Source organism: Lytechinus pictus, chromosome 17 (assembly GCF_037042905.1).
Source record: "Lytechinus pictus isolate F3 Inbred chromosome 17, Lp3.0, whole genome shotgun sequence".
Lineage (NCBI taxonomy): Eukaryota > Metazoa > Echinodermata > Echinoidea > Temnopleuroida > Toxopneustidae > Lytechinus > Lytechinus pictus.
The window spans coordinates 5,534,990-5,550,741 of record NC_087261.1 but is presented as its reverse complement, the minus strand read 5'-3'; the positions used below and the strand labels follow the sequence as shown (position 1 = coordinate 5,550,741).

General features: G+C 34.7%; 1 protein-coding gene across 1 annotated transcript; it reads left to right on the top strand.

Moving 5' to 3' along the window:
- Window positions 1-4,644: 4,644 nt before the first annotated feature.
- On the top strand, window positions 4,645-15,464 carry LOC129280988 (uncharacterized). The gene is made up of 6 exons (XM_064112167.1): window positions 4,645-4,803; window positions 5,329-5,405; window positions 6,480-6,613; window positions 7,753-7,832; window positions 9,076-9,151; window positions 11,474-15,464. The coding sequence occupies exons 1-6, from the start codon at window positions 4,667-4,669 to the stop codon at window positions 13,406-13,408; spliced, it is 2,439 nt and encodes an 812-aa protein (XP_063968237.1). The 5' UTR covers window positions 4,645-4,666; the 3' UTR covers window positions 13,409-15,464.
- Window positions 15,465-15,752: the final 288 nt, after the last annotated feature.

Below are 15,752 nucleotides of genomic sequence, written 5' to 3'. Positions count from 1 at the left end.
TTAAACCGTGGTATACAATGGTTAAACCATGGTTAGACAGTACTTTGACATGGTTTAACCATCATCATACAATATTGCACTAATGGTTAAAAGGTGGTTTTACCATATGATTGATCATGGTTTTACCGTGATTTGGGTTGTAATTATGTGGTTTGGCTGCTGTAAAACAATGGTTTCACCGTTTTCTAACCATGGTTTCACCTTCGCTTTACCATGGTTTTACCTACCCTTTACCATGGTTTTATACTTTCTTAACCATAGTTTCACCTTTTCTTAACCGTGGTTATAGTACGGTAAAAACACAGTTGTGACCATGGTTATGCCATGGTAATGTCATGGTAAGTGCGTTCCAATTTAACACCTTTTAACCATGGTTACCATGGTTTACCCATGCTAAACCTATAGTTTAACCGTGGTACACCATAGTTAAACCATGGCTAGACAGTACTTTGACATGGTTCAACCATCATCATACAATATTGCACTATGGTTAAAAGGTGGGTTTACCATACAATTGATTATGGTTTTACCGTGATTTGGGTTGTAATTATGTGGTTTGGCAGCTGTAAAACAATGGTTTCACCTTTTTCTAACCATGGTTTCACCTTCTCTTTACCATGGTTTTATACTTTCTTAACCATGGTTAAACTATGGTAAAAACATAATTGTGACCATGGTTATGCCATAGTAATGTCATGGTAAGTGCGTTCCAATTTAACACCTTTTAACCATGGTTACCATGGTTTACCCATGCTAAACCTATAGTTTAACCGTGGTAAACCATGGTTAAACCATGGCTTGACAGTACTTTGACATGGTTTAACCATCATCATACAATATTGCACTATGGTCAAAAGGTGGGTCTACCATACAATTGATTATGGTTTTACCGTCATTCGGGTTGTAATTATGTGGTTTGGCAGCTGTAAAACAATGGTTTCACCTTTTTCTAACCATGGTTTCACCTTCTCTTTACCATGGTTTCACCTTCTCTTTACCATGGTTTTATACTTTCTTAACCATTGTTAAAATATGGTAAAAACACAGTTGTGACCATGGTTATGCCATTGTAATGTCATGGTAAGTGCGTTCCAATTTAACACCATTTAACCATGGTTACCATGGTTTACCCATGCTAAAGCTATAGTTTAACTATGGTTAAACACTAGTGCACCATGATTTCACCATAATTAAACCATATCTTACTATGGTTAAACTATGAAATTACTGTACGATGGATCCAATGCAAAACCATGGTTTTACCTTAACATCAAACCATGGTTTTTTTTTACAAGGGAAGCGACTGTAGGGCCTACTTCAGTCCATTGATTACCTGATGCAATTGAGGGAACTTGTCATATAAATTGTACATTTGCGTGCAAATCTGTGAATCTTTTATCATACATTTTTTAAATATTTGTGTTGTTTTGTAATAGTATTTATCAAAATCATTCAGTTCAGAATCATACAAGTAATAGTACATCAACAAAACATTGTTCACAAAGTAATTATTCATAATACACAAAATTGAACCAAAAAATACAGAATATAACATTCGAATCATCTAGAACAAAGTAAATACTTATAGTCTGTAGGAAAAAAAATACAAATATAACAAAAAAATTATAAAGGCGCAATTGAACTGAATGAGAATTAGAAGTAAAACACCCTCCCATCCCTATTATACATGTATGTATTAATGAATTATTGTTTCTTTATTTTCGAGGGAGGGATGTCGAAACCGGGGATCGAAAGAGGGAAAAGGGAAAATGCATATGATTTTTATAATCATATACGATAAATTTTTAATTGGTCTAAAACCAATCTAGTTGGTCAGTACAGTCTCGACCCATTACCTAGGTCTAATAGCATTTTGTCTACCAAACAATGTATGAAATGGTGTCCCTGGACTGGAGCTCAGAATATTTTTGTTCCATTTTCATTACCACCACTACCATTACCTCTCGTTTATATTTTTTAAATCATGAATTATAAAGCTATGAAAATAATATTGTATTCTGCATATCAATCATATTCTCTGCTTATGATAATATTCCCACTAGCTTTGCTCAAAAACAGAACATGAAGATTGTTCGCAAAATCCAGATATCCTTTTAACGTTAGAAATAAAAGAACACACAAACAGGCGTCAATATGAATAAAGAAAAGATGAATTAGATATGAAAGTTGATAAACGCAATTAATTCTGGGGAAAAGAAGAGATCGAGGTACAAACAACTTAAGAATCAACTTGACGTGTTATCACTCAGTTTTATACTATCATGACTATAGCAAAAGTTAATTACGGCATCCCCCCCCAAAAAAAAAAAAAATTATAACGACGTAATTGAACTGAATGAGTATTAGTTAAGTAAAACACCCTCCCATCCCAACTGCTCCCCCCCCCCCCCCCCCCCCATATCCCATATAAGCCCAGGAAGCGCGGCTGCCTTCTGTACGTGTACTGTAATATAATACCAGATCGCGGCGCGGCTATCGCATCAGGAAACTGTGTGTATGGTGTATGTTTGTGCATGTGGTGTGTGCATGTGCTGCTCGATTTACTTATATACGCGCTCGACCTATCATCTAAAAATAGAAAATATGAATACATAATTAGGTACAAGTCTAACGTAACCGAGTACAGTCTATACACTATAGCTAGCTAGCTCAGTAGCTGCGCGTGCATGCCGGTTTGGTATATAAAGCACAACGTGTGTATTGCATAGCCAGCTAGCTAGCTAGACATGTGAATTATTGTTTCTTTCTTTTCGAGGGAGAGTGGTCGAAACCGGGGATAGAAAGAGGGAAAAGGGAAAATGCATATGATTTTTATAATCATATACGATAAATTCTTAATTGGTACACCAGCTAGTCTAGTTGGTCAGTACTATCTCGACCCATTATATACCTAGGCCTAATAGCATTTTTTTCTACCAAACAATGTATGAAATGGTGTCCCTGGATTAAAGCTCAGAATATTTCTGCTCCATCGTCATTACCACCACTACCATTAACCTCTCGTTTATATTTTTTTAATCATGAATTATAAAGTTATGAAAATAATATTGTATTCTGCATATCAATCATATTCTCTGCTTATGATAATATTCCCACTAGCTTTGCTCAAAATCAGAACATGAAGATTGTTCGCAAAATCCAAGTATCCTTTTCACGTACGTTAGAAATAAAAGAACACACAAAACAGGCGTCAATTTGAATGAAGAAAAGATGAATTAGATATGAAAGTTAATAAACGCAATTATGGGGAAGGAAAAGAAGAGAGGTACAAACAACTTAAGAATCAACTTGACGTATTATCACTCAGTTTTCTACCACTATCATGACTATAGCAAAAGTTAATTACGGCATCCCCCCAAAAAAAATTAAATAAATAAATAATAGAGCCTGCACGAACTTCGCCCGATATCGAGGTAGGTAGCTGTGACGTAATTTCGTCCAACCTGCGGGTCGGACGAAGGGCCAGTGCTGGCCTCTGACGTAATTTCGTCCCACCCGCGGCGGGATGAATCTCGTAGAGCTCTTGGATCTGTCGTCCCGGGCGCGGCGGGATGAATAGCGGTGCGCCGCGTCCGGGGCGCGCTAGGAGAAAAAGGGGCTCGCTGAATAACCGAATCGTCCCGGACGGTGGGATTTCGTCCGAGGCGCGGCGACCCGCAACCGATAATAAGTTTGCTGCGCCTTAGACCATGTTGGGGGAATCAACATCAAAATCTTAACCTAAGGTTAAGTTTTTGAAATGTCATCATAACTTAGAAAATATATGGACCTAGTTCATGAAACTTATACATAAGGTTAATCAAGTATCACTGAACATCCTGCATGAGTTTCACATCACATGACCAAGGTCAAAGGTCATTTAGGGTCAATGAACTTTGGCCGAATTGGGGGTATCTGTTGAATTACCATCATAACTTTGAAAGTTTATGGATCTGATTCATGAAACTTGGACATAATAGTAATCAAGTATTACTGAACATCCTGTGCAAGTTTCAGGTCACATGATCAAGGTCAAAGGTCATTTAGGGTCAATGAACGTATCATTTTATTAACCTGTTAAAGTCAGCCCAATGAAAAATTATTGTCAAGTTGATTATAATCTGGTCATTAGCTGGCTTAAGCAGGTTATTGTAATGCTAATTAGAAGATGGTTAGTAGCTAGATCATCTCTGGAATGTAATTAGGAATGTATTTGGAATGTAATTGGGCCCAACCCTGCCTTAAGTAGATATTCACATTGTTTGTTTTTATCTTCATAATCAAATAGTCAACTTGATGTGTTTGAAACTTGCGAGAAATTTGAAAAATCACATTTAAACTTTTTTATTTCTTTTCTTCCTAAGTTCCTTTACTGGAACATTAGTGGGAGCAGAACTCAACAATTCATACCAAATGCTTGTATTTTTATTTCAAGATAATTAGCTCGATCAAGTACGATTATTTTTTCATCGTGCATTTGTTTATTTCAGTCTAAGATCTACTCTGTTTTAAGTTGAATTTACTTACACATGGTCTGTATCACACTTTTCAGCTTTTCAATAAGATTAAAATATTAGTAGTATTACCAAGGTTCTTGAATATCAACAAAACTCATCATACAATGTGTTTTATGTCATAGGTTTATGACACTAATGATGGCACACTTATGCAGCCTTTGAAGGGTCATAAAGATACTGTCTATTGTGTGGCATACGCCAAGGATGGTAAAAGATTTGCTTCGGGATCAGCGGACAAGACAGTCATCATCTGGACATCAAAACTAGAAGGAATATTGAAATATACGTAAGTCATGTGATACAAGAGACAATTACTTTAATTATACTTTATCCTGCAACTTACTTGATTACCAGCCTGTAGAGAAGTCATCAGTGTTATTCTCATTGCCCCCAAATAAATGCAGTGGTGTATACTGTACAGCAATGATAAGGTTCATATGTTATCTTTTTATAGGGCACCGATGGTCTTGGTTTACATCTAAAAGAAGGCAATATATTTAAAATTGATTTAACTGGTGTTGATGATTGATGGTCATGAAGAGGAAATTAATGTGAAGGATGAAAAGAATATAGATGTTCAGTAATAATTGAAGCAAAAGAACTACTGAATTTTCAGAGCATTTATTAGAATTCATTAATTTGAAATTAAAAAATGGTGCTGAGTAAAGACATGCTCACATTTGTTTGTTTTTTACTTGCACTTATCAAGAATGAACAGAAGGCGATTTCAAACAAATCACAACAGAATAAGGGATGTTTCTAATCGTTATTTTTTACATTAAAAAAAATTGTTTGTATTGTTTTATTACAGTCACAATGATGCCATTCAATGTCTTGGGTTCAATCCAATCACACATCAGCTGGCTAGTTGTGCTTTCAGTGATTTTGGTTAGTATCTGCATTAGTATTATTTCTTGTTTATTCCTTAGATTTTAGTATGTCCTAAATTTCATATATTCAATTCGATTCAATCTATTCTTGATAATAATTAAAACATCATCTAATGTACATTCGTATATGGAAATTTCATTACAAGAAAAGGAGGGCAACAAATAGTTTACACTTGAAAATTAGAAGCCTCCAAAAATACAGTAAGTATTGTATGTACACATTAGATGAAGCGACCTGTTGAATATTTTCACTTCCCCTTTTCCAAGATATCTAAATAAAATTGAACATAATGCAATTATGGTACCCTTAAAATTCTCTTGAAGATAATCATTTAATAATTGAAGGCAAATTTCTTTGTAAAAATATTAAGATACCTGTTGTGAGACATACCTAATATGTGTTTAAAATCATTTGTTTTATGAGGAAACCTCTTTTGATTACTTTAATCTAAGTTTAATAGACTGTCAAAGATACAGTTCCTGTCAACTGTGTCTATTGAATATAAATACAATGTATTATTATTATTATTATTATTGAAAAGGGTTACAGTATTCTTAGTTTAGGGAGAAACAGAAAAGGGTAATTTCAGTGCATTTTCCTATTTTGTACAAATTTGTCTGACATGATATATAAGAAATTGAGGAACATTTCTGTTTTTAATTCTCTTTAAAATTTATACCTATGTCTTGCATTTCGGAGTTGGTAATGTTAGATATGAAAAAGTTTTTTTTTTCTTTTCCCGGGGGGTCCTAAATGATTTTCATGTAGAGAAAAAGGAGATGGAGTGGAAGGGTGGATAAAATGATATTATGGAGCAAGCAGGCTCAGTTAATTCAACAGGTCACTACTTCATGAATTCTAGGATACATCTATTGCTATAATATTTGAAAATAAAAAATATTGAGAAAATGTTTAAGTAACAAAAAATGCTGTTAAAATCTAATTTCCATTTAAGTAAGTTAAAAGGAAAGGCGACAAATGTATTTAATACTGAATGAAATTATCATGTATACATGTATGGTGGAAAATTTTCATCAGAATATATGTTGACCTCTATTTTTTTTCTTTCAGGATTATGGTCCATGGAGCAAAAATCTGTTTCCAAACACAAAGTGACAAGTCGTATTACATGTTGTTCTTGGACTAACGATGGTCAGTACCTAGCTTTAGGACTGTATAATGGATGTATCACTATCAGGACTAAGGTAAATACTCATAAGGAGACAGCCGATTGGATGATATTATATGACACCTAGGTAGATCCTTGTCATTTGATTGGTTGGTCGATATCGATCATTCAGCCCATTCTACAATGACGTTATCAACCATGCAAGTTTAGATCCATTCATCGTGCAATTTTGGATCCATATGATTTTGCGCACCCAGACTACAATGCAGGCACCACGCGATAATCAACAGACCAAGCTCGCACTGCATTAGCATATTTTGCATCGAAATTCACAAATTTCATATGAAATAGAATCTATTTTTAGGTGTCATATAAACCAAATAATGAATGTTCTTTTCATTTGTGCAATGGACAGAATACTTCATTCGGTGAAAGATGAAATGATCCATTCCATTCTCGGCTACGCCTCGTCGAATGGATCATTTCATCTTTCACCTCATGAAGTATTCTGTCCATTGCACTCATAAACATTCATTATTTGTATATTATCTCGAGTCATATTTCAGTATTTTCTGAATCACATGTAAAAAAAACAGTACAATTTCTCTGTTATGATTTTAAGATTATTTTCGAATAAACCATTGTTATGATATGGCAAAAAATAACAAGTTAGATTAATTCTAAATTTGATTCCTTTCTTTATTTACAGGAAATAGATCATACATTAAACAAAATAAAAAATTATCTTACATATCTTGAAGAGTCAGTTCTGAGTATTTCCAAATTATGTCCTGTATTAAATCCGTATAATATCCAAATTGGCTGGCAACGATTCCTATGTTCTTATTATGCAATGAACTTCCTTAGAGAAAAAGAAAAACTAAATGGATGAACGTACATGTGATTTCGCTTACAATTCTTAAATATAATTTGGCTCAGTATCGTTTTATATATTTCTTTGTAGGAAATGAAAACGAAATGTAATTGAATAATCAAATGACTGGAACATTTTTTTCAAATCTTTATTTGCCATTGAAGGTAGGGAGAAATGATTACACTACAGAACAGGATTCATGGGATTTGGGATGTGTATGGGTGTAACATCTGTGTAAACAAAGTAGGTGAGATGGTTTTTATTTGTTATTATTATTATCATTTTTTTTTCTGGTTCAATGTGATAAAATATGATTTTATGAATCATGCTTATTTTTATAGAATGGTGAAGAGAAGCTCAAAATTGAGAGACCTAATGGTGGTCTTAGTCCTATATGGAGCTTACAGTGGAATCCTTCTAAGTAAGTTATCTTTATTTCTACTTCTTATTGTTACAATCAGCTCTATATTATAGCAGCTATATGTTGAAAGTTAACCCCTTTTTTGTGTGTGTGTATTGTCAAACATGTAGTGAGGTACTTGCACTTTGGGTAGGATAGCAAGATATTCATTTTCTTTTTATTATTTCAGAAAATATCTCGCAACCAGCCAGGTTTATGCATTGAAATGATTACTCATTGATCAGATTTAACTAGGAGAATGACTGAATGCAAATGCATTATGTGCATACCATGTAAATTAGAATAGTAATGGTTTCAGAAAAATCTATTGTCATCTTTGAAGTTTAAGAATTTGAAAAGTAGATCACTCTAGAAAGAATAAACAAGACACTAAATATTCATTAGATCTTTTAGAAGGCAGATAAATATAATTCAGTCTAAGATTGATGTCATGGGAAATTGATAAGTTTGATGAATTAGTTCCGCTATTAATCTAATCTTCTTACTGATATTTTGGACAGATCATTATTTTTCTTTGGGTGAGTCTGGATATTTGAAGTAAAACTTTGATATTGTGGTTGTCAATAATTTTTGTTTTTTGTTTGATTGATTTTGAAGGATTTGTTTCATTGGTAGTTCTGGCTAGACTAATTTTACAAGCCTTTAATAATGATTGTGTGCAGTATCTTGGCCTGATGATGGACACTGTTATTCTCTGGGGAAAAACATAAATTCTAGAATTTTATCTGTAAAAGGAAAGTAGAATAAAATGGTTGTGGAATTGAAAGAGATCTTGTTTGATGAGAATGTGAGAGTATGATGTGACCTTTCAGTTTGATCTGTATCTTTTTAATGTAACTTCCACTGATATGAATTCCAAAGATGTGAAAATTATTTGTCTGTACTTAACCATAAATAATTTAATCTGATGAAACTATTACTTCAACAGTTGGATTTTAAAGTACAGTCCAGTTTTGGAATGTATTCATGAATAGTTCATGGAAAATTTATTTGATTGTAATAATTTCTTTATTTTGATTGAATAGTAAGAGTGGAAAGCTTTTCACATTGTTGCTCACCGGAGCATAACCTTGTTCGTCAAGTCCATAATTAAACAAAAAGATTATCTACTAAATATTAAATAAAGATGATTGAACTGAAGTCCTGTCATTTCAGGGTTTTGTAGATATAGCTAAATTATTCTTGTTGAATTGATTTATGGCAATCTAATTTTACACTTTCTTAATGAATACTTGTTTTACAGAGATGAATCTGTTGATACCCTTGCCGTCCTTGATTGGGGTCAGAAGTTATCTTTCTACAATCTCAGTGGAAAACAGGTATGATGATAGCTTACAGATTAACATCTACTTGAATTAAGATTGATCAATTACTATAAGTGCAATAGATTATAAGCAATTAGTGATTCATTGATGTAAACACAATTCATCAGCAATTTACTTGACTATTCTTTCTATATTTAGTTTAATTCAACTCTTCATTTTTGTCTCACCTGCATTATGCATAGCAGAGTGAGACTGTAGGCGCCGCTTTTCCGATGGCGGCGGCGTCAACATCAAATCTTAACCGAAGGTTAAGTTTTTGAAATGACAGCATAACTTAGAAAGTTTATGGACCTAGTTCATGAAACTTGGACATAAGGTTGATCAAGTATTACTGAACATCCTGCCTGAGTTTCAGGTCACATGATCAAGGTCAAATTCATTTAGGGTCAATGATCTTAGGCCATTTTGGGAGTTCATGAAACTTGGCTATAAGGGTAATCAAATATTACTGAACATCCTGCCTGAGTTTCAAGTCACATGACCAAGGTCAAAGCCTCAAAGGTCATTTCAGTTCAATGAACTTTGGCCAAGTTGGGGGTATTTGTTGAATTATTTTCATAACTTTGAATGTTTATGAATCTGATTCATAAAACTTGGACATAAGAGTAATCAAGTACCACTGAGCATCCTGTGCGAGTTTCAGGTCACATGACCAAGGTCAGAGGTAATTAGGGTCAATGAACTTTGGCAATGTTGGAGGTAATTATTAAATTCCTGTCATAACTTTCAAAGTGTATGGATTTAGTTTATATGAATTGTGGATATAGGGGTAATCAAGTATCACTGACAAGTCGTAGGTAATATGATAAAGGTCGAATGTCATTTAGGGTCAATGAATGTAGTATTGTATCATTATATGAATGGTGTTTTTGTGAATAATTATTCTATAGTAATTTTCAAAGTCATTACTGCTGCTATATTGAATCGCGTAATGCAGGTGAGACTGCCAGAGGCGCTCCACTTGTTTCTTTTCATATGTTCTAATGAGAGGTATTTGATATGGCTGTAAAGAACATTTTTAGCCATTTCAACATTTGCCCCTATTTTTTCATGGTTTCAAGAATTTCTTATGTACAGTATTTCTATTGTTTTTTATTTTTTATATGTTTCTATTTTCACTATTCTTTTCTGCTTCATTGATTTTAGAAACTGAAGAAAATGTGAATTACTTTTTGAGTACTCTTGAAGTTTGTTTTTCTCCATTAACTTTGTACGCAAATTTGACATTCATTTCCCCATTGACATTGCGTACAAATGTCCCGTACGTAACATATTGTCCCATACATGACATTTCTAAAATTAACTTTTTATTAAAAAGTAAAATATTTATTTGGAACTTTTTGTGGTAAATCACTTTCATACTCAATAAATTAAAACTTCCCAGAGATGCATCAGTACAAGTATGTATTCTGGGAAATAACTATAAAAAGAAACGTCCTCAAAATGTTACGTATGGGACATTCCATCTTTAGACAAGACCTAATTTGTATATTGAATTAAGTAATAAGATGTTGGTGGGTCCATGGCCCACCTATGATTGAATTATCACAAGTTTTGTTTCAATTTTCTACTAGTTGTTATAATTGTCCCATACGTACATGTAATGCCCATTTTACCAATTATGCAAATTAGGTGCCCCAAATTTTTTGTAAATTTTTTTTAAAATTCAACATTAGAGCTTTCTTATCCAACCAAAGATAAATTCTTAAAATAGAGATGAAATTTTGACTTCTAGCAGGGCTGTGAGAGTTCAGAGTTTTAGCTGATTACAGATTTTTTTTTTTGATTTTCAGCTTAAATTCAGCTCATTTTGGACTTTCCTATGTACAAAAAGTATGGGAGCTCTTTCTATTTCAGACTTTTTCAACACTCTTCAGCTTTTTTCAGATCTCTTTTTATTTGTGACCACTCACACCCCTGCTTCTAGGGTGACCTTTTCTTGGACTTGCCCATACAGGTTTCACAATTGTTTGTCCTATCATATAAATGAACAAGAAAAAATTGTTTTGGGGTATTTTGCAGTGTCCAATGTGGAGAATTATACATTCATGACATCACAGATCTTATTTGCATTGCCAGTGGAAGGAATAATGTTCTTTACATTCAAATGCTCATAACTTTTTCAGTGGTTGTCCAATTTTACTCAAACTTCTGTTGATCTCATTCTTTTTTTTCCCGCTTGCACACAACCTTACTTGTTCCCGTTCTCGACAGGTTCATAAAGAGCTACATGTAGGCATGACATGTATTTTGTTTTTAGTTGTTTTTATGCTTGTGAAGTAAAAGTCAACATGCTTTTTTGTTTTCTCTTTGCAGGAATTGATCAAGACTGGATCAATCATGCCTAAAATGAAACGCACCTCATCATCACAGAAGAATATTGTATGTGCTTACAAGGCTGCTAAGGAGGGCAAGATGTCGATACGGGAAGCCGCCATGAAGTACAACATTCCAAAGTCTACCCTCATTGATAAGGTCAAAGGTAAAACTCCTCTGGAATGCAAGAAAGGACCCAAAGCTGTCCTTTCACCAGCAGAAGAGAAGAGTCTTGTAGACTGGGGAGTCAAGATGGCTGGAATTGGGTACACCTGCATAAGGCAACAGACCATGTACACCGTCAAGACTATCATGGACAAGGATGAAAAAGAAGGAAGAGGGAGGAGGAAACGTTTTGGGGACAACAATCTCCCGGGAAAAGATTGGTGGTTGCGCTTTTGCGAGCGGCACTTGAAGCTGAAGAAAGCTACAGCTCAGGTCACAGAGAGAACTAAGAAACTAGCAAAGTCTGATGCGGCTCTGTGCAAGTGGCAGGCTGGTCTGAAGAGGTTACTCCAAAAACAAGGAATCAAGGATGGCTCTTGTGTCTTTACTTGCACTTCAAGTCGCTTTCTGGTGGATGGACATAGGGGTATGATTAAATTCTGTAATACCAAGAAAATCAAGGAAGGGGAAAAGTATCTCACTGTCCTGACAGCTGCTTCCGCTAATGGGAAATTTGTTCCTCCTATGATCATTTACCCAGGAGACCATGTTGATATTGATCTCCTTGAGGATGAGGCGGTTGAAGGGACCTACTTCACCAAAAGCCAAAATGGAGATATGAATGTTGAGCTATTCTTTAGTTGGATTGGAAATCACTTTCTAGACTTCACACCGACCAGGAAACCTATCCTGCTTCTTATTTCAGGAAGCTGGCCATATGTTGATATGTATGTCTCAAGACTGTGTAAAGACAAACAAATCGTCTTGTACTGCATGCCACCTCATACAAATCTCTTTCAGGAACCGCTGAGGTGGAGCTTCGCGAAGCAACTGCCCCATGAATGGAAAAGGGAGTCCATGAACTTTGAAATTCTGAATCCTGGTATGAAAGTGGACAGATATGCATTCCCTGCTGTCTTTAGCAATGTCTGGACTCATCAAGCCTCGGGGAGCAATGTCATGGCAGCGTTTGAGAGAAGTAGAATCTGGCCAGCAGATTCCAAAGGCAGGCAAAAACCAGCAGTCCAAGACCATGCAAATGTGCAGTGCTTTGATGAAGATGGCAATGCAATAGAAGTTGCCATGTACGAGGAAGTCACAAGTGAAAGTCCAGCTCATGATGTAGAAGAACAAAGTGTAGGAGTCCTGACAACAAAAACTGTCAGTTCAAGAAATGTCAAGGTTTGGGAACCAAACTGCCTCCAACAATTTGAGGAAGCTCAAGACTTGACTAAAAACCAGAAAGAACTTTTTGAAGCCCGTTTTCTTTTGAATATGGAGATAGAGAATGATCTTGTCTACAATGCTTGGAAAGCCCTCAAGTGCTTGATGGAAATGAAACAGGAAACATCCGATGACGACGACGATGATGATGGTGAATCTGACACTGATGATGACGATAGTCTCCTGGGTTGGCTTTCCGATGAGTCTGATGAAGACATCCAAGAAGATGATGAAAAAGAGAACATCAAAGAGGATAAAGATGAATCTCCTGATGATGCTGAAAGGAAACCTGATGTTGAGGATGATGATGATGATGAGAAGGAAAATGAGGAAAGCGAAAGTGACCATGAACTCGATGTTGCTGAAGATGGGCTTCCAAGTTCTGCATCAAGTGGTTCTGAAGACTTTATCTCATCAGCATCTAGATGCTCTCCCACAAGGACAGCCATGTCTCCTCTGAAAATCACTAGATACATCCATCCTGGAGAGGAAAGCAACAAGAGAAGTGTGAACAGTGTTTCTACACTGAATAAAGAAGATGAATAAAGAAGAGAAGATCATTGCTCGTGCCCTAAGTCTGTCCAAGACAGAGACAAAAAATGGTCTGCTGCATAAAACTATTTTGACTTGTTTACTTGATGCCTTTCCTTACTTTCCTCCTACAGTCTACACACGTTTGCTTACTAATTATAAGCCTATCTGTAGTTTCGGTCAATCTTCACATGAATATTATTCCAATTGAATTAAGACAATATGAATGTGTGTGTCCTGAGGATATAAAAGGAAAAAATAAGTTGTATTGGATAAATTTCACAATTTAACATAAAAACATTTGTTTAGATGCCCGATTAGAACAAGGTATCTGCATGTTTTTATCTTGTTAATCTAAAATTCCTTCTCAAGCATCGAATGGGCTGAAAATGTCAGTATGTAATCTCCTGTAGTTTTCTGATATCCAATTACTAAATATGTAAAGTAAGTACCCATTGAAGTAAGATAACGATCATCCGAATTGCTGACACAGTTGAAATCAGTAATATTTCTTTGTTTTTACTCAACCCGGTCTTCATGTATAAAATGAAAATAAAAAATTAATGGAGATGAATTTGTAAATTTATAAATGAATAAAGAATGATGAATATATAAATGAATAGTTAAATAAATGAAAAAGTAATATGAAATTAAAAAAACCTACAAAATTAACAGAATTAAGAATGAAAGTAAATCACTCCATGAAAAATGATGAGACAGTCACTTTACTGTAAAAAAATTGGGATGGATAAATTTGGAATACTGTATTAGAATGATAAAGCAAAATAAGCAATATAATCTATCTAAATGAAAATTATACCTTAAAGCTAAATGATAGTAGTTGCAGTAAAACACTAATTTCGTGAGAAAGTCTGTAAAACCAAGGTTAAGTAAGACTATACCATCGTGGATCTAGATCTGGTACAGTTACATAAACTGAACTTTGTGAAATCATAAAATCTAAGCTGAAATACGATCACACTGAAAATCGCCAACACAGATAGGCACACGTGGGACAGTGTATTATTATTATTGCTGGAATAAAGACCTGACGGAAGTGACCGAATCCGCGCTTATTTTGCTTATTTCTCAGCAATTACACAATTTCTTCCAGAATCCTTTGGCACATATTTTTTATTCATACAAACAGACACTTGGGTGGTCATTATATTAGATTCTGTAAAAAGTCATTTTGAGATAGTTACCAGAACTGGAATTTATATTATCAAACTAGTTCCATGCAAGTGTATGATAAATATAGATGTAGATATTTATTTGGTTTGTATAAAATATATTCGAAATTAACCGTTAAAAACAGAACACATTATTTATTATATTTTAAATAGTTTTTAAAATGAAGAAAATGATTGTCTATATATGCTCATTGATCAATGTAATTTCTGATAACTTGTGTTCATAGAATTTATACCAGGGCCATGAATAATGCAAACATGAATATTTAACCCTAAAAGGACTGGGCTATTTAAGATGTATCGAGGACTGGGGGGTGCATGATGGCCCCCTTCTGATCCTGGCCGCCGTTCGCGCAATCGCGCCTAAATTTGGCACGCACATTCTTTACCACAAACTACAAGCTAGTATAAAAATAATTCTGAAATTAATTATTTTTATTTATTATGAATGAAATATGCAAATTTATTCATGAAAAACATTATTCGCATATTTAATACCCAATTTCACTTCATATTTTCTTATTTTTTTGCAGATGTCATCTTTGTAATCTAATTTAAAGGTTTCCACAAAGAAAAATTGCGAAAGCCAATTTTTCCTTATGTTTTTAGAATTTCTTATGTATTTCTTTGTTTTTTCATCTTTTGTTTTTTCAATGGAAATTATTACAGACCATTTAACAACTTAATCAAACCCTAACTTAATTAAGCAGACCAATTAGAATGAAAAATAATCACCCTTTTAGGAATTTCATCTCCCATAGACTTGTACACAATGTATAAAACTGAGCCATTTTCGGCATGACATTGTCTCGTAAAAAGTCACGTGATGTCGCGATGCTATACCTGGATGTCGCGAAATTGGTCTCAAAACTGGCGCGAGACTTAAAAACAAAAGTAAAAAAAATTTGCGGTGCTATCTTTTTGCGTTTCGGAAATATCGCGCGAAGCGTCGAGGGGGGGGGGGGGGCATCATGGCCCCCAGTCCTTTTAGGGTTAAACCATAGACCGAGAGAGCCGGCCGGGGAGCGAAATTATTTTTCCCACCGAGTTCTGGACCGACATATGAATATTCATGACTTGCGTCTTCGGATTGAGAGTACGCATGCGCGTGGATTTTGCCTCGACCAGTGCCGATCGTAAGCATTCACGTGAATTAGCATCGTCAA

Bases quoted from the DNA above. Each gene is read 5' to 3' on its own strand.
- LOC129280988 (XM_064112167.1), top strand. From the start codon at position 4,667: ATGCAGCCTTTGAAGGGTCATAAAGATACTGTCTATTGTGTGGCATAC. The intron at 5,406-6,479 runs GTTAGTATCTGC...TTTTTCTTTCAG, and splicing joins TTGTGCTTTCAGTGATTTTG to GATTATGGTCCATGGAGCAA. The intron at 9,152-11,473 runs GTATGATGATAG...TTCTCTTTGCAG, and splicing joins ACAATCTCAGTGGAAAACAG to GAATTGATCAAGACTGGATC.